The sequence below is a fragment of the Sebastes fasciatus genome, chromosome 16 (assembly GCF_043250625.1).
Source record: "Sebastes fasciatus isolate fSebFas1 chromosome 16, fSebFas1.pri, whole genome shotgun sequence".
Lineage (NCBI taxonomy): Eukaryota > Metazoa > Chordata > Actinopteri > Perciformes > Sebastidae > Sebastes > Sebastes fasciatus.
The window spans coordinates 1,598,141-1,622,439 of NC_133810.1; the positions used below are offsets into that span (position 1 = coordinate 1,598,141).

General features: G+C 44.5%; 4 protein-coding genes across 7 annotated transcripts in view; all 4 read left to right on the forward strand.

Moving 5' to 3' along the window:
• The window catches only part of LOC141753168 (rap1 GTPase-activating protein 2-like), a 467,886-nt gene that overhangs the window by 173,856 nt on the left and 269,731 nt on the right, over positions 1-24,299 (forward strand). The gene's annotated exons all lie outside the window — the stretch shown is intronic.
• Positions 1,987-2,958, forward strand: LOC141752442 (odorant receptor 131-2-like). Its single transcript, XM_074610413.1, has one exon. The coding sequence runs from the start codon at positions 1,987-1,989 to the stop codon at positions 2,956-2,958; it is 972 nt and encodes a 323-aa protein (XP_074466514.1).
• Positions 6,670-7,632, forward strand: LOC141752443 (odorant receptor 131-2-like). Its single transcript, XM_074610414.1, has one exon. It carries the CDS (start codon positions 6,670-6,672, stop codon positions 7,630-7,632), a length of 963 nt encoding a protein of 320 aa, XP_074466515.1.
• Positions 12,175-13,146, forward strand: LOC141752444 (odorant receptor 131-2-like). The gene has a single exon (XM_074610415.1). It carries the CDS (start codon positions 12,175-12,177, stop codon positions 13,144-13,146), a length of 972 nt encoding a protein of 323 aa, XP_074466516.1.

Genomic DNA, 24,299 nt, shown 5'->3' on the forward strand with positions numbered 1-24,299 from the left:
CTCCAAGTCTGAGGGAGTTCAAGTATCTCGGGGTCTTGTTCACGAGTGAGGGTAAAATGGAGCGGGTCAGGCGGTTCGGTGCAGCGTCTGCAGTTATGCGGGCGCTGTACCGGACCGTTGTGGTGAAGAGGGAGTTGAGCTATAAGGCAAAGCTCTCGATTTCCCGGTCCATCTACGTTCCAACCTTCACTTATGTTCATGAGCTTTTGGTAGTGACCGAAAGAATGAGATGGCGGACACAGGCGGCCGAAATGAGCATCCTTTGTAGGGTGGCTGGGCTCAGCCTTAGAGATCGGAGTAGAGACGCTACTCCTTCACGTCGAAAGGGGCCAGCTGAGGTGTGTTGGGGACTCAGATAGGAGCTTTGTCTTTTACGGTCGCTAGAGGTCGCCGTTGTGTTCTTTTATACCTTCTTTCGGTGATCTATCATGTGAATAGATGATAAAACCTACTAGTGGGTGTAGTATACGGTTACCAGACGTCCCGGTTTTTCCGGGACAGTCCCGGTTTCAAGCTGACGTGTCCCGAGTCCTGACACATATCTGTAAAACACTCAAATGTCCCGGTTTTCAACAGTCACTAACAGATTGTCCCAGTTTTCACCACAATTAAAATAATAATATTATACTGACATAGATGTTTATCATGTCCGACTCATTAATTAATGTGTGTGCATGAGATAAGTATATAGAGAGCCAGCACAGCGCACCACTGCAGTCTCTATAGAGAGTGGTTTTGCGCGCGGTCAAGCCAACATTACGCATGGACACAACAGATATCCGCTGGTTACTTATAGTGTAGTTTTGAACCACAGAACCCTCCGTACTTATGTGCACATCAAACGTGTCGTTTTGATTAATTATTCTACACAGTTCCCTCTGCGAATCAAGAGGCATTTCGCTACGCTTATAACTCCCTCAGGGATTGTCCGTTCTGTCTTTCACCCGGTGTCTCCACCGGTGTCTCCACCAGTGGACAACCGGTGTCTCCTGGACAAACTGTCCTCTGAGCTCCACAATTTTAATTTTAGCCTGAGACAAAACAAGTTGAAAAATAATGTACGAAGGCCCAGACAACAATACATTTCCTCTGAGGGAAACTCTCTACAGGACTCCCAAACTGTCAGTGCGTCATGACGGGGATAGTCCTGTGATTAAAGGGGGTGAAAGTAGTGAATGTGATAAGTCATGATTGTAACAGCCTGTAATGCAGCCACCTATAATAATACCTTCTTTCTGATCCCACTCCGTTTTCAAATGCGCCACAGGTGCGCCAAGTTAGCCATCCTGATGAAAACGCCTATGGTGTGTGCATATTAGCGCGTGGATGTGCGGTTCACTTAAGTGTCCCCGTTTTGGGGGTTTGAAAATATGGTCGACCTAGTGTAGTAGGCATCTATTGGCCCACATCTATGGGGCTTATAGCCACTGATAACGCCTATTTAATGGCCTGACAACAGTCTAATCAGCTGTTGAGGGGCACGATAGAAATAAAGTTTACTTACTTGTGTACTAAGTTTAAACTATGTAAGACACGATCACATGGACAGGGGTATTGGGAAATAATAGGGCAGAGATTACATTACCTATTACTACTCTGTTAACCATGCTGACATGTGATGGGGTCACGTGAACATGGTTTAGGGCAGGGCAAAGCTGATACACACAGTTTGAGGGCAGGTAACACCTGCAGACCAGTTCTGCTTACATGGAAACAAGCACAGACCTGGATGATGTGACTCAACGGGCATCTGTGCTTAAAGGATGTTGGATTTTCATTGTTCTCACAATACAAACTGGAAGAGATTTATTTATTACAATTTGTTTATTGTTTGATGGTTTTACTGTTTTTAATTCATTTTTGTTCTTGTAAAGCACTTTGTGAATTGTGTTCTATGAAAGGTCCTATACTAAATACACTTGTTATTAATATTATTACAATGACATCAACAGGATAAATTTCTCATGTCTTAAATGCTTCTCTGAAATGTCACACGCAACTCAATCTCAGACCAACATCACTGCTGGACAGCAGTATCAAGGCTTACTGGAAAGAGTGTTATTTTCCACTGTGACTACAGTACCATGCTGTGTGTTTCTCTTCATCAATGGAATCATGTTATTCACCTTGAGGAGTAAATTAGTGTTTCGTGAGACCTCCCGTTACATTCTTCTGTTTAACCTCCTTTTTGCAGATACTGTGCTGCTGGCACTGAGTCAGTTACTGTATCTAATATCTGCATCTAGAATAACACTAACATATCCTGTATGTGGTGTTCTCACCATGCTTGCTGATCTCACGAATGAAATCTCCCCTCTCACACTGGTGGTGATGTCTCTGGAGAGATATGTGGCTGTGTGCTACCCACTGAGGCACGCTACCATCATCACCATCAGAAACACAGCAGTGGCTATCATTGTGGTTTGGTCCTTCAGTTCACTAAATATCCTCACACGAGTTATTTTACTGTTAGATTTTCCATTTGAGGACATGGAGAGCCTGCAGATGAATGACTTTTGCTCCGACATAGCCATGTTTCTTGGGCCAATGTCTGATCATTATGACAAAGCGTACACCTGTTTTCTGTTTGTATCAGCTGGTGTGGCAATCACTTCCTCCTATATAGGTGTGATGATAGCAGCCAGGTCAGCCTCCACAGACAAAGCTTCAGCCCAGAAGGCTCGTAACACTCTGTTGCTGCATATGGTGCAGCTGGGCCTCAGTCTCTCTTCAACCATATACAACCCCATCCTCATAGCTCTTTCGAGAATTGTTACGAGGATAGTATTTGTGCGCACCCAGATTGTTTTTTATGTGCTTATTTTCATCTTCCCCAGATGTCTGAGTTCTCTCATTTATGGCATAAGAGATCAGAACATCAGACCTGTCCTCGTGTACCATCTATGTTGTCGACTGAAACTCTCAGTCGCCCCGGCCAAGGCCAAGGTCTCACCTTAGACTTCATGAAATGAGTTGAGCTTTGTATTTTCTTGTAAATGTAGTGTACATATACGTACAGTGCTTGAAGTGGATAAGTGCCGGTACTCCCGTTATTCACATATTGATGTGTGTATCGGCTGGTTTCAGCAATCTCTGTCGACTTCATTCATTATTTCTTTAAGCATGTTAAACTGTGTCAGTCATAATTAGTTGTAATTTTATTGCTATATTATTATACTTGGGCTATGCATCTTCTATAGTAGGCCAATAATACTCCAATAATATTCACACTGGAACATTGTAGGGTTAAGGTGTAGTGTTTATACATAGTGTTAATACTTAAAGTGCTTTCCTGTGTTATTTGTAGTATCACTATAATATATTATAGTATGTTTACAGGCTGGAATCAACAGCAGACAAGCGGGTATACATACAGAGCTGAGGTGTTTGAGCTGTTCATCAGGTTTTATGAGTAGTGACCCAGTCAGAATGCTCCTATATATTATACAGACACACATTCTGAATTTATACAGTGAATAAAAGATACTAGGAGATATTGGGTTTGGAGGTTGTCCCCTTAGAAAATTTGAAGGTTTTTGAATTAAAGCTACGCGTTTTATATAATTTTGGACCATTATTATTACTAGTTAAATGATTATTATTTATCACAGCCTTCATCTGAACATTTAATTCTTCTGAAAATGTATTGCCCTGTAAAATCATATTCTATAAATCAGAAGAGCAGATGCAGAAAACTTTTAAATAATGTTTCATTAATTATATTTGTTCCCAAAAAATAAGTTACGACGAACATTTGTTTTATTTTACAAAAAGGACGTGAACATTGTATTGATAAATTACAGCACCTCGTTCTCACCCCCCTCCACCGTGCCGTGTGTCGGCTCGTCCAGGTGCTCGCACTGATAATCTACCATAAACGATATAAATGATATATTATATGTGATATAAATGATCTGATTCTGATAAGATGATAAAACATGCATCCCATGAACGCCTTTGACTTCCCTCCCCTCTCTCCCCGCTGTTCTCCTGGAGTTTTAATTCCTCCGATTCCACATTTCTAAATCCATCCACCATATTTATTAGAAATAGTCGAGTGTCACTGCTGTTTGTGATCATTGGTTTTAAATTACGTACTTATTCCACATAAGTGTCAGTTGTGTCTTAACAGAGAGAGAGAGAGGAGCAGACAGACTACGCACAGAGACACACAGAGAGACACAGAGAGACAGATAAAATAACATAACACAGATTCAGTAAAGAAATAAAACAATAACAAAAGAGCCAGGGGTATATCACATATATCACATTATATTATAAAAGACAGATGTTAAGTATATTGATAGCATTTTTGTTAGTCAAATTAGAGAGCAGTTTCACGTGTTGCTCAACAAAATATGGCTTTTTATCGTTAAATTTATATTTATGAATAAAAGATTTTTGCCAACATATCAAAGCTATTATAAGAAAATATGTCTTCTTTTTTTCCAAACAAAACCAAATACCACATTTTCCCATAATAATGTAAAAAATTAAAGATATGATCAGTGACAAATCCGTTTTTGTCATTGATCATATCCTTAAAGACTTTAAAGAGTTTCTTGGTGTGAGAACAAAACTGATTCTGAATATTCATCACAGAAAGAGCAGTTTGTATATGTCTTTTTTAAATTTCTGCATGTTGTGATTGGTAGGGTAATATTTATGAATAATGTCTAAGGACACTTCTTTAACCTTATTCACGATTAGATATTTATGAGGAAACATCCAGACTTTCTTTCAATAGCCTATATATAATTTACAAACTGATTCTAATGTCCACCCTTTGGGCCCACCACCCGCAGGGATAGGCATCGGGGTCGGGTGCAGTGTGAGCCGGGCGGCAGTTAAAGGCGGGGATCTAGGCGTGCTGATCCTTGGCATTGCAGACTGGCTCTGGGTACGTGAAATGTCACCTCTCTGGCGGGGAAGGAACCGGAGCTGGTGTGGGAGGTGGAGCGATACCAGCTAGATATAGTTGGGCTTACCTCCATGCATAGCTCTGGTTCTGGAACCACACTCCTGGAGAGGGGCTGGACTTTCGCCTTTTTCGGAGTTGCCCAGGGTGAGAGGCGCCGGGCGAGTGTGGGGATGCTCACAAGCCCCCGGCTGAGCACCGCTGTGAAGGAGTTCTCCCCAGAGAACCAGAGGGGTGGGGGGTGGGGCGGTGTAATTGGAAGGAACGGCCTTCCTGATCTGAACCCAAGTGGTGCTTTGTTGTTGGACTTCTGTGCTAGTCATGGATTGGCCATGACGAACACCATGTTCGAGCATAGGTTCCTCCGGAAGAGCTTCTCGTGCATCCCGGTGGAGGCTGGGGACATGGAATCCGAGTGGGCCATGCTCAGAGCCTCCATTGTGGAAGAGGCTGCTAGGAGTTGTGGTCAGAAGGTCATCGGCGCCTGTCGGGGCGGCAACCTAAGAACCCGCCGGTGGACACCAGCAGCGAAGGGGGCCGTCAAGCCGAAGAAGGCCCGGGGTCCCCGGAAACAGCTGATGGATACCGGTTGACCAGAAGGGCTGCAGCTGCGGCGGCCGTCAAAGCAAAAACCCAGGTGTGGGAGGAATTCCGGGGAGACCATCGAGAAGGACTTTGGGTTGACCTCAAAGAAGTTCTGGCAAAGTTCCGGGGTCGTTGTTACGAGCTATTCGGTCCTTGTATAACCAAAGTGAGAGCTGTGTCCGTATACTCGGCACAAAGTTAAACATGTTTCCAGGGGGTGTTGGCCTCCGCCAGGGTTGTCTCTTGTCTTAGTTTTCTTCGTGGGGTGGCTGGGCTCAGCCTTAGAGATAGAGATAACGTTATCATTCACTTCGACCAATGGTGCAACTTCATTACTCATTACTCCGTGATGAGGACCCGTCCTTTATGTAGATATAACACGATTCTTAGTTTCAGGTGATTATACAGTATGAAAACGGTGGTCGGGCTCCACATACATTTCAGATCTTTTAGCTGAAGACCGCTGGGAGCTGACGATCAAATGTTGGAAGTGTCTCAAGGTTGAGGCTAAAGATAAAGGCGGATTAAGCTTGTACTGTTTTAGTTCAGCTTATTGATGCCATATTTGAAAAAGCTTTTAAAAACCCACCTTTTCAGTCTTTATGTTTGGTAATTCGCTAAAATTCTTGTTGTATTGTATTGGTGTGAAGCACCTTGTAACTCTGGTTTATAAAGTTTACTTACTTGTGTACTACGTTTAAACTATGTAAAACACGATCACATGGACAGGGGTATTGGGGAATAATAGGGCAGAGATTACATTACCTATTACTACTCTGTTAACCATGCTGACATGTGATGGGGTCACGTGAACATGGTTTAGGGCAGGGCAAAGCTGATATACACAGTTTGAGGGCAGGTAACACCTGCAGACCAGTTCTGCTTGCATGGAAACAAGCACAGACCTGGATGATGTGACTCAACGGGCATCTGTGCTTAAAGGATGTTGGATTTTCATTGTTCTCACAATACAAACAGGAAAAGATTTATTTATTACAATTTGTTTATTGTTTGATGGTTTTACTGTTTTTAATTCATTTTTGTTCTTGTAAAGCACTTTGTGAATTGTGTTCTATGAAAGGTCCTATACTAAATACACTTGTTATTAATATTATTACAATGACATCAACAGGATAAATTTCTCATGTCTTAAATGCTTCTCTGAAATGTCACACGCAACTCAATCTCAGACCAACATCACTGCTGGGCGGGGGTTAGTGGAAAGAGTGTTATTTTCCACTCTGACTACAGTACCATGCTGTGTGTTTCTCTTCATTAATGGGGTCATGTTATTCACCTTGAGGAGTAAATTGGTGTTTCGTGAGACCTCCCGTTACATTCTTCTGTTTAACCTCCTTTTTGCAGATACTGTGCTGCTGGCACTGAGTCAGTTACTGTACCTCCTGTCTGCTTGTAGAGTAAAACTGACATATCCTGTATGTGGCGTTCTCGTCATGTTGGCCGATCTCACAGTAGTAATCTCCCCTCTCACACTGGTGGTGATGTCTCTGGAGAGATATGTGGCTGTGTGCTACCCACTGAGGCACGCTACCATCATCACCATGAGAAACACAGCAGTGGCTATCACTGTGGTTTGGTCCTTCAGTTCACTACATGTCCTCACACAAGTTATTTTACTGTTAGATTTTCCATTTGACAACCTGGAGAGCCTGCAGATGGAAAAGTATTGTGCCAAAGTAAACATACTTTTTGGCCCAATTTCTGGTCTTTATGATAAAGCCTACACTTATTCTCTGTTTGTATCAGCTGGTTTAGCAGTCATTTCTTCCTATATAGGTGTGATGATAGCAGCCAGGTCAGCCTCCACAAACAAAGCTTCAGCCCAGAAGGCTCGTAATACTCTGCTGCTGCATCTGGTGCAGCTGGGCCTCAGTCTCTTGTCAACTATACACCTCTCTTTCCTTGTAGCCATGTCAAACATTGTTACGAGGATAGTGTTTGTGCGCATCCACATTGTTTTTCATGTGCTTATTTTCATCTTCCCCAGATGTCTGAGTTCTCTCATTTATGGCATAAGAGATCAGAACATCAGACCTGTCCTCGTGTACCATCTATGTTGTCGACTGAAACTCTCAGTCGCCCCGGCCAAGGCCAAGCTCTCACCCTAGACTTCATGAAATGAGTTGAGCTTTGTATTTTCTTGTAAATGTAGTGTGTATATATATATATCATCATATGTCTCACCTTAGCATACATGGAATGAACTCTATATGTTTGATGTTTGTTAAACTCATGCTGTCATCTGACTGGCCTTCATAACTCAGCATATGCAGCATTCACAAGAAACAAATTCAAAACTAATTTTGCTAATGAATACTTAGCATAACGATGTTCAACTGTAGTTTTGTCAGTATTTCTTAAAATCCACCTAAAGAGGTATGTCAAAATTATCATTCTGACAACCAACGAAAGCTGCTCAAGTTGTTATCATTTCACTGTTTTAAATTGTATCCTAAAACGTATGGTGTATTTGCATCTTTCATCATTCCAGGGCAAATTCCTCCAGAGCTGTCAATCAATTCAAATATTTAATCGTACATTTTCTATCCGTTCAAGATGTACCTTAAAGGGAGATTTGTCAAGTATTTAATACTCTTATCAAAGCAAATATGCTGCCTTATGTAAATGTATGTATATATTTAGTATTTGAAATCAATTAACAACAGAAAACAATTATAGATATTGTCCATAAACCCTCACAGGTACTGCATTTAGCATAAAAAATATGCTCAAATCAATGACAAATCCGTTTTTGTTTTGCCAGAGTTTCTTGGTTTGAGAACAAAACTGATTGTAAATATTGATCACAGAAAGAGCAGTTTGTGTATGTCTTTTTTTTTTATTTCTGCATGTTGTGATTGGCAGGGTCATTTTATTTATTTAGTTTATTAACATCCCCATTAGCTACAGCATTGCAGCAGCTATTATTCCTGGGGTTCACAAACACACTGAAAATGTGACATTGTGAGAATAAACAGGACGAGACAAAAACACACACACACAGAATAATATAACATAACATTACAGAATAAAACAGCACAAGACTGAAACACAGACTCAGACAAGACAAGCTCCTAACAATCAGAAAAGAAAGTATAGGTCTGCTTGGGAACTTCAACGGTCACATGGGCAAAGATGGAGAAACCTGGAGTGGGGTGATTGGGAGGAATGGCCTGCCTGATCTTTGTTGTTGAACTTCTGTGGTAGTCATGGATTGGCCATAACGAACACCATGTTCAAGCATAGGGTGGTTCTTAAGTGTACTTGGTGTTTGACCATTTTGAAGAACTCCTGAACCCGACCAACACGTCCTCCGTAGAGGACGTAGACACCGAGATTGAAGACTCGGGGGAAGGCTTGTCCATATCCTTGGAAGAGGTCGCTGAGGTAGTCAAAAAGCTCCTCAGCGGTAAGGCACCAGGGGTAGATGAGATTCGCCCTGAGATGCTTAAGGTTGAGGACATTGTTGAACTGTCTTGGTTGACTTGCCTCTTCAGTGTCGTGTAGAGTTCGGGGTCAGTACCTGTGGAATGACAGACCGGGGTGGTGGTTCCCATTTTTAAAAAGGCGGTTGGAGGGTGTGCTCAGATTATCTGGGTATCACACTGCTCATCCTCCCCGAGAAAGTTCATTCTAGGATGCTGGAAAGGAGGCTCCAACCGATTGTCGAACCTCAGGTCCAGGAGGAGTAATGTGGATTCCGTCCTGGCCGGGGAACAGTGGACCAGCTCTTTACCCTTGCGGGGGTCATGGGAGTTTGCTCATCCAGTCTACATGTGTTTTGTAGACTTGGAGAAGGCCTACGACCGTGTCGTTTTATGTATTTATTTATTGATACCCTCACTGTAGGGTTTATCAATGCAACAATGATGGTTAATGTATAAATGCACTCTTATTCAATGGAATTAAACACGGTTACTTTAAGGGTCACAGGTCTTATCCAGCCCGTGTATTGATTTTAAATTAAACTACTGTCTTCATTTTCAGCTTCACTATCATCATACTTTATCATATACAGCAGGAAGTTCCATTATTTCTTATTTATATTTATGGTTTGGGACATCTGAATCCGTGTATGAGTCCGACCCTCTGGAGGTCGCGTCATCACTCATTGATCAGCTGTTAGGACACGGATCAGGCTCCGGTGTTTCTCCACGGTAAGGGTCGGTTGGCCACTCAGTCTGCCCGGAAGATTCAACTCGACGGGTGAATGACGCCCGGTGTGGAAGGATCACCGTTGCAACTCTCCTGGCGCATTTCCTCCGTGCGCTGCGCGGACCCATGTGCGGACCCATGCGCGGACCTCGCCGCTTTCCGGATCCTGTTTCAACCGCATTTTCACAATAACAGTGGGGGGGTGGGGGTATGAAATGATAAGTTGAAAGGTGTTCTAATGATACCAATACATTTATTTATCATGAAAATACATTTAACTTGTACTGTCAGTGATATAACTCAGTAAGTAAAGTGTTGTTCTTGATCCCATTTAAGGGTCAACCATAAACCTTTGCATTGGTCCCCCCCCTGGCCTTGGGCCCGGGGACAGCTGTACCCTTTGCCCCCGCCTAACGGCGGGCCTGTCTGTTGGCTTCATCAAACCGTGACCTTCAGCACGCACTGGGGCGGTTTGCAGCCGAGTGTGAAGCAGTCGGGATGAGAATCAGTACCTCCAAGTCTGAGGGAGTTCAAGTATCTCGGGGTCTTGTTCACGAGTGAGGGTAAAATGGAGCGGGTCAGGCGGTTCGGTGCAGCGTCTGCAGTTATGCGGGCGCTGTACCGGACCGTTGTGGTGAAGAGGGAGTTGAGCTATAAGGCAAAGCTCTCGATTTCCCGGTCCATCTACGTTCCAACCCTCACTTATGTTCATGAGCTTTTGGTAGTGACCGAAAGAATGAGATGGCGGACACAGGCGGCCGAAATGAGCATCCTTTGTAGGGTGGCTGGGCTCAGCCTTAGAGATCGGAGTAGAGACGCTACTCCTTCACGTCGAAAGGGGCCAGCTGAGGTGTGTTGGGGACTCAGATAGGAGCTTTGTCTTTTACGGTCGCTAGAGGTCGCCGTTGTGTTCTTTTATACCTTCTTTCGGTGATCTATCATGTGAATAGATGATAAAACCTACTAGTGGGTGTAGTATACGGTTACCAGACGTCCCGGTTTTTCCGGGACAGTCCCGGTTTCAAGCTGACGTGTCCCGAGTCCTGACACATATCTGTAAAACACTTAAATGTCCCGGTTTTCAACAGTCACTAACAGATTGTCCCAGTTTTCACCACAATTAAAATAATAATATTATACTGACATAGATGTTTATCATGTCCGACTCATTAATTAATGTGTGTGCATGAGATAAGTATATAGAGAGCCAGCACAGCGCACCACTGCAGTCTCTATAGAGAGTGGTTTTGCGCGCGGTCAAGCCAACATTACGCATGGACACAACAGATATCCGCTGGTTACTTATAGTGTAGTTTTGAACCACAGAACCCTCCGTACTTATGTGCACATCAAACGTGTCGTTTTGATTAATTATTCTACACAGTTCCCTCTGCGAATCAAGAGGCATTTCGCTACGCTTATAACTCCCTCAGGGATTGTCCGTTCTGTCTTTCACCCGGTGTCTCCACCGGTGTCTCCACCAGTGGACAACCGGTGTCTCCTGGACAAACTGTCCTCTGAGCTCCACAATTTTAATTTTAGCCTGAGACAAAACAAGTTGAAAAATAATGTACGAAGGCCCAGACAACAATACATTTCCTCTGAGGGAAACTCTCTACAGGACTCCCAAACTGTCAGTGCGTCATGACGGGGATAGTCCTGTGATTAAAGGGGGTGAAAGTAGTGAATGTGATAAGTCATGATTGTAACAGCCTGTAATGCAGCCACCTATAATAATACCTTCTTTCTGATCCCACTCCGTTTTCAAATGCGCCACAGGTGCGCCAAGTTAGCCATCCTGATGAAAACGCCTATGGTGTGTGCATATTAGCGCGTGGATGTGCGGTTCACTTAAGTGTCCCCGTTTTGGGGGTTTGAAAATATGGTCGACCTAGTGTAGTAGGCATCTATTGGCCCACATCTATGGGGCTTATAGCCACTGATAACGCCTATTTAATGGCCTGACAACAGTCTAATCAGCTGTTGAGGGGCACGATAGAAATAAAGTTTACTTACTTGTATACTAAGTTTAAACTATGTAAGACACGATCACATGGACAGGGGTATTGGGGAATAATAGGGCAGAGATTACATTACCTATTACTACTCTGTTAACCATGCTGACATGTGATGGGGTCACGTGAACATGGTTTAGGGCAGGGCAAAGCTGATATACACAGTTTGAGGGCAGGTAACACCTGCAGACCAGTTCTGCTTGCATGGAAACAAGCACAGACCTGGATGATGTGACTCAACGGGCATCTGTGCTTAAAGGATGTTGGATTTTCATTGTTCTCACAATACAAACAGGAAGAGATTTATTTATTACAATTTTATTGTTTGATGGTTTTACTGTTTTTAATTCATTTTTGTTCTTGTAAAGCACTTTGTGAATTGTGTTCTATGAAAGGTCCTATACTAAATACACTTGTTATTAATATTATTACAATGACATCAACAGGATAAATTTCTCATGTCTTAAATGCTTCTCTGAAATGTCACACGCAACTCAATCTCAGACCAACATCACTGCTGGACAGCAGTATCAAGGCTTACTGGAAAGAGTGTTATTTTCCACTCTGACTACAGTACCATGCTGTGTGTTTCTCTTCATTAATGGGGTCATGTTATTCACCTTGAGGAGTAAATTGGTGTTTCGTGAGACCTCCCGTTACATTCTTCTGTTTAACCTCCTTTTTGCAGACACTGTACAGATGGCAGTGAGTCAGTTACTGTACCTCCTGGCTGCTTGTAGAGCAAAACTGACATATCCTGTATGTGGCGTTCTCGTCATGTTGGCCGATCTCACAATAGTAATCTCCCCTCTCACACTGGTGCTGATGTCTCTGGAGAGATATGTGGCTGTGTGCTACCCACTGAGGCACGCTACCATCATCACCATGAGAAACACAGCAGTGGCTATCACTGTGGTTTGGTCCTTCAGTTCACTACATGTCCTCACACAAGTTATTTTACTGTTAGATTTTCCATTTGACAACCTGGAGAGCCTGCAGATGGAAAAGTATTGTGCCAAAGTAAACATACTTTTTGGCCCAATTTCTGGTCTTTATGATAAAGCCTACACTTATTCTCTGTTTGTATCAGCTGGTTTAGCAGTCATTTCTTCCTATATAGGTGTGATGATAGCAGCCAGGTCAGCCTCCACAAACAAAGCTTCAGCCCAGAAGGCTCGTAATACTCTGCTGCTGCATCTGGTGCAGCTGGGCCTCAGTCTCTTGTCAACTATACACCTCTCTTTCCTTGTAGCCATGTCAAACATTGTTACGAGGATCGTGTTTGTGCGCATCCACATTGTTTTTTATGTGCTTATTTTCATCTTCCCCAGATGTCTGAGTTCTCTCATTTATGGCATAAGAGATCAGAACATCAGACCTGTCCTTGTGTACCATCTATGTTGTCGACTGAAACTCTCAGTCGCCCCGGCCAAGGCCAAGGTCTCACCTTAGACTTCATGAAATGAGTTGAGCTTTGTATTTTCCTGTAAATGTAGTGTGTGTATATATATATATATATATATATATATATATAAATCTTCACAGCCAAGGCTGAAGTCTCCCCTTAGCAGACATGGAATGAACTCTATATGTTTTTTAAACTCATGCTTTCATCTGACTGACTTTCATAACTCAGCATATGCAGCATTGCCGAGAACAAATTCAAAACTCGTAAAGAAAACATCCTTTTTTTTATTCAGATGCAGACTATTTAGCATGTTCAACTGTAGTTTTGCCAGTATTTCTTAAATCCACCTATAGAGGCATGTCAAAATTATCATTCTGACAACCAAGAAAAGCTGCTCAAGTTGTCATTTCACTGTTTTAAATATTATCCTAAAATGTGGCTGTGGTATAATAGTACAATATTAGATAATATGCATCCAAAGCTTTTTGCTTTACTGGTGGTCCTCATATCACATGTTTTCTGTCCATTTAGTCTTGAGTTGCACATAATGGATTATCAGCTAGTTTGACATACTGCTAATAATAATAATCAATACTCACTTTTTGCCTCTGTATTTTCATACACTGTATAACTGCCAGTGAGATGTGCTAGTAAATGGATGTTATAAACACTACAAAGGTTTGTTCTATTAATAAACTTGGTCTACTTAATCTTTTTAAATTGTAATTTGATTCAGCCTAAACAAATAATACTATATAGTTAGAACACAACTATAGTCATGAGTGAATACAGGGCTGAAACGTTTTTTCATGCGATTAATTGGATTTATTTGGTGAAGCCATGAGAGCGGCTCATTGTAGTTTTTTTTTCAGATTGGTTTGCTGCCCCCATGTGGACAAGAAAAATCAATGAATGCAGCTGTAATGTTTAATAAAAAAGACAGTAGAATTGATGGACTTGTAGCCAGATTTTTAACCCAATTAGTTTCAACACCATAATCTTCACCAGACTGGTTGCTAAACTGATGGAGCTGCGACTAAAACTGTAATCTGAAAAGTAAATAAAGCTGTCGGACAAATATAGTGAAGTAAAAAGTACAATATTTACCTCTGAGATGTAGTGGAGTAGAAGTAGAAAGTAGCAGAAAATGGAAATACTAAATATTTTTAAATTATTATTACTATTATCATTATTATTATTATTATTATTATTATTATTATTACAAGTGAGTAGTTAGAATCTGGGGAAAAGTATTATTTTATTTATTTATTTATTTTTCCAATAACAAAGGAGAAACATTAAGGCATAGTAACCTAAACTCAATAAAGCCTCTTAACATACAAGGCACAATTGGATAGGAAAGATAGAAGAAGAAGTATTTGTATATATATAATTTATTTTTTTAAATAGACTTTATTTTAAATTTGTGAACAATACAAAGATCAATTAACCCGATACAGGTAAACGATACATATAGGGGAAATTAGGGGATAACTACAAACATAAAATTAAATTTAAAAAAAAGTAACATAAAACACAAAACCTACCAGGGGTTATTATAAATAAATAAATAATAGTAATTTAAATAAAAACATTAAAATGGAGTACAAACTCACTTTTTTACTAGCCTTTTTGTTTTTTGCAGAAGATGTAGTCTTAATATATATTTTTAATTTAAAATAGTTTTGCAGAATTGTAATGAAAAATCTGAACATGCGGATATATTATATTGAACGTACTATTGGATGCTACACACCGCCCTCTCCCACCTGGAAGGAAGGGACACCTATGTGAGGATGCTGTTCGTGGATTACAGCTCAGCGTTCAACACCATAGTGCCCTCCAGGCTCGTCAGTAAGCTTAAAGGGACTATTTGTAAGATTCAGAAATGCTGCTTAACAGCGACACCTGTGGCCTTGAAATCAACGAAAGTCAGCGTCGAGCTCGCGCTTGCTCGCTCTAAATAGACATGAACGAGCATCGCTCAAAACAGTGAGGAGACACACGTCAGCTAAAAGCACAATATCACTCTATATTTCAGCTGCTTGGCAGTAATGTTAGCTGACCAGACCAAGGTCTCTCCATGAATCAATGCTGATCCTAGTGTTGGCTTTTCCTGCTCAGCGCAGGCTTCAGCAGCGGGGCTCCTCAACGAGTTACGTTATCGCCTCCCGACCGAAGCCGGCAGCCGAAGACACCGGCACCCGGTCGGTAACGAGACGATAACGTAACACGTTGAGGAGTCCCGTCACTTCACAAGACACGGGAAACCTCTGTTGGTCTGGAGGAGCTGCAGCAGTTATTTCTGCACAAACGTCCACTGAACATTCACTAGATATTCTCAGAGCTAAACTAACTCTTCTGCAGTGTGGAGTGAGCAGCATGCACGTCTAGAGGTGGAGCGAGACAGCGAGGACGCGCACGCTGTCTGTGTGAAGGAGAGCAGGCAGCGGAGACGAGGCTCATATGCGAAACGCGCATGTGTGCCGACCCGCTACATTTATACCCTTAAAAAGTTACAAACAGTCCCTTTAAGGATCTGGGCCTGAACACACCACTGTGTGACTGGATCCTGGACTTTCTGACGGAGCGCCCCCAGGTGGTGAGAATGGACAACCTCACCTCCACTTCACTGACTCTAAGCACAGGAGCACCACAGGGCTGTGTTCTCAGCCCCCTCCTGTACTCCCTCTACACCCACCACTGTGTGGCAACAAGAGCTTCAAACACCATCGTGAAGTTTGCGGACGACACAGCAGTTGTGGGGTTGATCTCCCATGGCAACGAGACGGCTTACAGGGAGGAGGTGACCACATTGGAACAGCGGTGTCAGAACAACCACCTCTCCCTGAACATCTCAAAGACCAAGGAGGTCATCGTGGATTACAGGAGTCACCATCAACGGCACAGCGATGGAGAGGGTGGACACCTTTAAATACCTGGGTGTCAACATCCATAAAGACTTGACATGGGCCACCCACACCACCGCTGTAGTCAGGAAAGCCCAGCAGAGACTGGACGCTCTGAGGCGACTCAAGACTTTCAGACTGAAACTACAAATCCTCAGGGACTTCTACCAGGGCACCATAGAGTGCCTCCTGACAGGCTGCTTCACCACCTGGTACGGCAGCTGCACCAACGTGGACCGTAAGGCCCTGGGAAGGGTGGTGCGCTCGTCCCAACACATCACCGACCTGCAGGAGCTGTACACCCAGCGGTGCCTCAGGAAGTCCCTGAGGGTCATCAGGGTCAACATCCCCTTCCCCCCCCACAACAGCCTGTTGTCCCTCCTGCCCTCTGGTAGAACATACAGGACCCCCCCCAGGAGGACTCACACCAGCAGACGGAGGAACAGGTTTTTCCCCCAGACCATCAGACTTTTAAATAGATAATTCATACGACACCTTCTCACACAAAAATATATCTTATTCTGTATATACTGTATATGTTCTTAATGTATATGTTCTTAATATGCCCCTGGACAACGCCAGCCATCCTCTGCACGCCGTCATCACCAAACAGAGGAGCTCGTTTAGCGGCAGGCTGCTGCTCCCCAAGTGCTCCACAGACAGACTCAGGAAATCCTTTGTCCCCCGAGTCATCAAACTGTACAACACCTCTCTAGGGGGGGGGGGGACAAAGGAGGACGGTCTGCAGGACAGATAATAATGCACTATACTCACTTTTAACAGTCTCTTCTGCACTATATTCACTTTTTTTAATAGTCGTGTATCAGAGCTGTTACTCTGCACTATATGCAGTTTTAACAGTTTTTCTTCTTCATCTTGTATTTTTATATCTGGTATATTTTTTTTGTTCTTTGTACTTTGCACTACTAACTTTTTTAACATGTTTTTGCACTATGGAACTGTGATGCTGGGAACTTGAATTTCCCTTGGGATTAATAAAATCACTATCTATCTATCTATCTATCTATCTATCTATCTATCTATCCATCTATCCATCTATCTATATATCTATCTATATATCCATCTATCTATATATCCATCTATCTATATATCCATCTATCTATCCATCCATCCATCCATCCATCCATCTATCTATCTATGCATCTATCCATCTATCTATCTATCTATCTATCCATCTATCTGTCTATCCATCTATCTATATATCCATCTATCTATCTATATATATATCCATCTATCTATCTATCTATCCATCTATCTATATATCCATCTATCTATCTATATATATATCCATCTATCTATCTATCTATCCATCTATCTATTATCCATCTATCTATATATCCATCCATCCATCCATCCATCCATCCATCCATCTATCTATCTATCTATCCATCTATCTATCTATCCATCTATCTATCTATATATATATCCATCTATCTATATATCTATCCATCTATCTATCTATCCATCTATCTATCTATCCATCTATCTATATATCCATCTATCTATCTATATATATATCCATCTATCTATATATCTATCCATCTATCTATATATCCATCCATCTATCTATCTATCCATCTATCTATCTATCCATCTATCTATATATCCATCTATCTATCTATATATATATCCATCTATCTATATATCTATCCATCTATCTATATATCCATCTATCTATCTGTAACCCACGTGCTGGAGCCTCTCTGCACACCCTGGGACTCTGCGTTGTGTTTTATAGTTGTGTTATGGGGTGTGGTGCAGATTAAGGGAAACACCGGCACAGTCTTTTTGATTGTGGTTGAGACTGGGAAGACTTTATTTGTCCACAACATCTGCTGTCATCTCACTTGTTCGTCCACAACCTTACGAAGCAATAAAGAAAAGTATAAACTCCATGAGAAAATATATTCTATTACAAAAATAAACACTAAACACTAACATGGAAGTAAATTACAACACATAAAATGATATAAGGCACTCTTAACGTAAAATCTAATGTAAAAATAATTTAAATGAAACAACAACAAGACATTTAGCAAACAATAAGTCAACAGGCTAATTCTCCCGCCTGTATTAGAGCGGCTGCTCTGCTCTGCACGGTAACATGCCAACATTACGGCCACTATTTACATATAAAACATATCTATAATACTAATAAGTGAAAGGCAACATCTTAATTATAAATTTAGTAGAAAAAGATGAACAGGAAGGATGTTTTTAATTAATGTATTGTCCTACGATGCTGGCCGCCATGCTCACCTTACGAAGCAATAAAGACAAGTAAACAGGAAAAAGATGGCGTCCCCACGTAACTTTGAACTACGGTGTCCTGTAAGGGACAACCATGTCTATTGCGCAATTCGGGATGGGAATTACAGCGCACCAGCGACACCTGGTGGCTGATTTAGGCTACTGCCTTACATATCTATCTATCCATATATCCATCTATCTATCTATATATCCATCTATCTATCTATCTATCTATCTATCTATTTATCTATCTATCTATCTATATATGTTTTGCCAGAGTTTCTTGGTTTGAGAACAAAAGTGATTGTAAATATTGATCACAGAAAGAGCAGTTTGTGTATGTCTTTTTTTAAATTTCTGCATGTTGTGATTGGCAGGGTCATTTTATTTATTTAGTTTATTAACATCCCCATTAGCTACAGCATTGCAGCAGCTATTATTCCTGGGGTTCACAAACACACTGAAAATGTGACATTGTGAGAATAAACAGGACGAGACAAAAACACACACACACATAATAATATAACATAACATTACAGAATAAAACAGCACAAGACTGAAACACAGACTCAGACAAGACAAGCTCCTAACAATCAGAAAAGAAAGTATAGGTCTGCTTGGGAACTTCAACAGACACATGGGCAAAGATGGAGAAACCCGGAGTGGGGTGATTGGGAGGAATGGCCTGCCTGATCTTTGTTGTTGAACTTCTGTGGTAGTCATGGATTGGCCATAACGAACACCATGTTCAAGCATAGGGTGGTTCTTAAGTGTACTTGGTGTTTGACCATTTTGAAGAACTCCTGAACCCGACCAACACGTCCTCCGTAGAGGACGTAGACACCGAGATTGAAGACTCGGGGGAAGGCTTGTCCATATCCTTGGAAGAGGTCGCTGAGGTAGTCAAAAAGCTCCTCAGCGGTAAGGCACCATGGGTAGATGAGATTGTTGAACTGTCTTGGTTGACTTGCCTCTTCAGTGTCGTGTAGAGTTCGGGGTCAGTACCTGTGGAATGACAGACTGGGGTGGTGGTTCCCATTTTTAAAAAGGCGGTTGGAGGGTGTGCTCAGATTATCTGGTATCACACTGCTCAGCCTCCCCGAGAAAGTTCATTCTAGGATGCTGGAAAAGAAGCTCCAACCGATTGTCGAACCTCAGATCCAGGAGGAGTAATGTGGATTCCGTCCTGGCCGGGGAACAGTGGACCAGCTCTTTACCCTTGCGGGGCTCATGGATGGGTCATGGGAGTTTGCTCATCCAGTCTACATGTGTTTTGTAGACTTGGAGAAGGCCTACGACCGTGTCGTTTTATGTATTTATTTATTGATACCCTCACTGTAAGGTTTATCAATGCAACAATGATGGTTAATGTATAAATGCACTCTTATTCAATGGAAATAAACACGGTTACTTTAAGGGTCACAGGTCTTATCCAGCCCGTGTATTGATTTTAAATTAAACTACTGTCTTCATTTTCAGCTTCACTATCATCATACTTTATCATATACAGCAGGAAGTTCCATTATTTCTTATTTATATTTATGGTTTGGGACATCTGAATCCGTGTATGAGTCCGACCCTCTGGAGGTCGCGTCATCACTCATTGATCAGCTGTTAGGACACGGATCAGGCTCCGGTGTTCCTCCACGGTAGGGGTCGGTTGGCCACTCAGTCTGCCCGGAAGATTCAACTCGGCGGGTGAATGACGCCCGGTGTGGAAGGATCACCGTTGCAACTCTCCTGGCGCATTTCCTCCGTGCGCTGCGCGGACCCATGTGCGGACCCATGCGCGGACCTCGCCGCTTTCCGGATCCTGTTTCAACCGCATTTTCACAATAACAGTGGGGGGTGGGGGTATGAAATGATAAGTTGAAAGGTGTTCTAATGATACCAATACATTTATTTATCCTGAAAATACATTTAACTTGTACTGTCAGTGATATAACTCAGTAAGTAAAGTGTTGTTCTTGATCCCATTTAAGGGTCAACCATAAACCTTTGCATTGGTCCCCCCCCTGGCCTTGGGCCCGGGGACAGCTGTACCCTTTGCCCCCGCCTAACGGCGGGCCTGTCTGTTGGCTTCATCAAACCGTGACCTTCAGCACGCACTGGGGCGGTTTGCAGCCGAGTGTGAAGCAGTCGGGATGAGAATCAGTACCTCCAAGTCTGAGGGAGTTCAAGTATCTCGGGGTCTTGTTCACGAGTGAGGGTAAAATGGAGCGGGTCAGGCGGTTCGGTGCAGCGTCTGCAGTTATGCGGGCGCTGTACCGGACCGTTGTGGTGAAGAGGGAGCTGAGCTATAAGGCAAAGCTCTCGATTTCCCGGTCCATCTACGTTCCAACCCTCACTTATGTTCATGAGCTTTTGGTAATGACCGAAAGAATGAGATGGCGGACACAGGCGGCCGAAATGAGCATCCTTTGTAGGGTGGCTGGGCTCAGCCTTAGAGATCGGAGTAGAGACGCTACTCCTTCACGTCGAAAGGGGCCAGCTGAGGTGTGTTGGGGACGCAGATAGGAGCTTTGTCTTTTACGGTCGCTAGAGGTCGCCGTTGTGTTCTTTTATACCTTCTTTCGGTGATCTATCATGTGAATAGATGATAAAACCTACTAGTGGGTGTAGTATACGGTTACCAGACGTCCCGGTTTTTCCGGGACAGTCCCGGTTTCAAGCTGACGTGTCCCGAGTCCTGACACATATCTGTAAAACACTCAAATGTCCCGGTTTTCAACAGTCACTAACAGATTGTCCCGGTTTTCACCACAATTAAAATAATAATATTATACTGACATAGATGTTTATCATGTCCGACTCATTAATTAATGTGTGTGCATGAGATAAGTATATAGAGAGCCAGCACAGCGCACCACTGCAGTCTCTGTAGAGAGTGGTTTTGCGCGCGGTCAAGCCAACATTACACATGGACACAACAGATATCCGCTGGTTACTTATAGTGTAGTTTTGAACCACAGAACCCTCCGTACTTATGTGCACATCAAACGTGTCGTTTTGATTAATTATTCTACACAGTTCCCTCTGCGAATCAAGAGGCATTTCGCTACGCTTATAACTCCCTCAGGGATTGTCCGTTCTGTCTTTCACCCGGTGTCTCCACCGGTGTCTCCACCAGTGGACAACCGGTGTCTCCTGGACAAACTGTCCTCTGAGCTCCACAATTTTAATTTTAGCCTGAGACAAAACAAGTTGAAAAATAACGTACGAAGGCCCAGACAACAATACATTTCCTCTGAGGGAAACTCTCTACAGGACTCCCAAACTGTCAGTGCGTCATGACGGGGATAGTCCTGTGATTAAAGGGGGTGAAAGTAGTGAATGTGATGAGTCATGATTGTAACTGTTGTGTTCTGGCTGTGCCAGCTTGTTGTTGTGAACTGTTGTGGTTTTGGATGTGGTTTATTTGTATGTATTTCCGGTGTTTCCTGTTTTATTTTGGTGATTCACTCCTCCTGTGTCTTGTCTGGGTTTACTTCCTTCCTTTGTCTGTTTTCCCGCCTTTTGGTTGATTGTCTGCCCCGCCCTGATTTGTTTCACCTGTGTGTAATCTTGTCTGTTATTTAAGCCTGTGTGTTTCCCCTCTGTCCTTGTTGGTTCGTACTTGTCTTCCCAGTCCCTTGTCCTCCGTGTTCCTAGTGTTCCTAGTGTTCCTAGTGTTCCTCCTGCCCGTGACTCTCGCACCCTCTGGTTTGTAGTTTTGTTTTTGTTCTCAGTTTGGTTTTGGTGTGTTTTCATTTGTACTTTGTTCCCCTCCTTGTTTTGTGATTTCTGGATTTTGTCAGCTGAATTAAAGCTCGCTTTTGTTTAAAGAACTTCCGTTCCTGCTGGTTACTCTGCGTTTGGTGTCATATAGAAAACTCACCACACGACAGAACGAACCAACCCTAAATAATGACCCCAGCAGAGAGCTTTTATGCCCATTTGGGCATCCGGATTCGGCCCGAGCATCAGCCTCAGCCCCGGCCTGTTGGCTTCCTGAGCTTCCGGCCCATGCCCCAGCAGTCAGCTAGCTCTAGGCTAGCATCAGCCCCGGATCGGTTCTTGGGAACCCGCCTTGCCCTGGGAGGCCCACGGAGTTTCCAGTCTGCTCCTCGCCATGCTGGCATCCAGGACACTAGCTTCGAGCCAGAGGTCATGCTAGGGGTGAGATCTCACAGAAGGAAGCATGGGTCCCAGAGGCGGCGTTCTCCTAAGTTGCTCAGTGTTCCATCCAAATCCAAGTCTACTCCTGTGTCGGAGGTCCGGCTGACCTCTGCTCCAAGTTTCCTGTCGGAGGTCAGGTCGACCTCTGCTCCAAGCGTCCTGTCGGAGGTCCGGCAGACCTCTGCTCCAAGCGTCCTGTCGGAGGTCCGGCAGACCTCTGCTCCAAGCGTCCTGTCGGAGGTCCGGCAGACCTCTGCTCCAAGCGTCCTGTCGGAGGTCCGGCAGACCTCTGCTCCAAGCGTCCTGTCGGAGGTCCGGCAGACCTCTGCTCCAAGCGTCCTGTCGGAGGTCCGGCAGACCTCTGCTCCAAGCGTCCTGTCGGAGGTCCGGCCGACTCCTGCTCCACGTGTCCTGTCGGCGGTCCGGCCGACTCCTGCTCCACGTGTCCTGTCGGCGGTCCGGTCGACTCCTGTTCCACGTGTCCTGTCGGCGGTCCGGTCGACTCCTGTTCCACGTGTCCTGTCGGCGGTCCGGTCGACTCCTGTTCCACGTGTCCTGTCGGCGGTCCGGTCGACTCCTGTTCCACGTGTCCTGTCGGCGGTCCGGTCGACTCCTGTTCCACGTGTCCTGTCGGCGGTCCGGCTGACTCCGGTTCCACGTGTCCTGTCGGCGGTCCGGCCGACTCCTGTTCCACGTGTCCTGTCGGTGGTCCGGTCGACTTCTGTTCCATGTGTCCTGTCGGCGGTCCGGTCGACCTCCGCTCCACGTCTTCTGTCGGCGGTCCGGTCGACTCCTGTTCCAAGTATCCTGTCGGTGGTCCGGCCGACTTCTGTTCCAAGTATCCTGTCGGTGGTCCGGCCGACTTCTGTTCCAAGTATCCTGTCGGTGGTCCGGCCGACTTCTGTTCCAAGTGTCCTGTCGGGGGCCCGGCCGACTCCCGTTCCAGGTGTGTTGTCGGGGGTCCGGTCGACCTCCGCTCCATGTCGCCTGTCGGCGGTACGGTCGACTCCTGTTCCAAGGGTCCTGTCGGTGGTCCGGCCGACTTCTGTTCCAAGTGTCCTGTCGGGGGCCCGGCCGACTCCCGTTCCAGGTGTGTTGTCGGGGGTCCGGTCGACCTCCGCTCCTTGTCGCCTGTCGGCAGTACGGTCGACTCCTGTTCCAAGGGTCCTGTCGGTGGTCCGGCCGACTACTGTTCCAAGTGTCCTGTCGGGGGTCCGGCTGACCTCCGCTCCACGTCTCCTGTCGGGGGTCAGGTCGACCTCCGTTCCACGTCTCCTGTCGGGGGTCGGGTCGACCTCCGTTTCGGTTGGGCCGCAACCGCCACCTGCTGCTCCGGTTGGGCCGCAATCGCCACCTGCTGTTCCGGTTGGGTCTCAACCGCCACCTGCTGTTCCGGTTGGGTCGCAACCGTCACCTGCTGTTCCGGTTGGGTCGCAACCGTCACCTGCTGTTCCGGTTGGGTCGCAACCGTCACCTGCTGTTCCGGTTGGGTCGCAACCGTCACCTGCTGTTCCGGTTGGGTCGCAACCTCCACCTGCTGTTCCGGTTGGGTCGCAACCGCCACCTGCTTTACCGGTTGGCCCGCAATCGCCATCTGCTGTTCCGGTTGGGCCGCAACCTTCACCTGTTTTTCCGGTTGGGCCGCAACCTCCACTTGCTTTTCCGGTTGGGTCGCAACCTCCACCTGCTGTTCCGGTTGGGCCGCAACCGTCACCTGCTGTTCCGGTTGGGCCGCAACCGTCACCTGCTGTTCCGGTTGGGCCGCAACCGTCACCTGCTGTTCCGGTTGGGTCGCAACCTCCACCGTCTGATTCGCCGGTTGGTCCGCAACCGCCACCGGCTGATTCGCCGGTTGGTCC

Bases quoted from the DNA above. Each gene is read 5' to 3' on its own strand.
- LOC141752442 (XM_074610413.1), top strand. From the start codon at position 1,987: ATGTCACACGCAACTCAATCTCAGACCAACATCACTGCTGGACAGCAG.
- LOC141752444 (XM_074610415.1), top strand. From the start codon at position 12,175: ATGTCACACGCAACTCAATCTCAGACCAACATCACTGCTGGACAGCAG.
- LOC141752443 (XM_074610414.1), top strand. From the start codon at position 6,670: ATGTCACACGCAACTCAATCTCAGACCAACATCACTGCTGGGCGGGGG.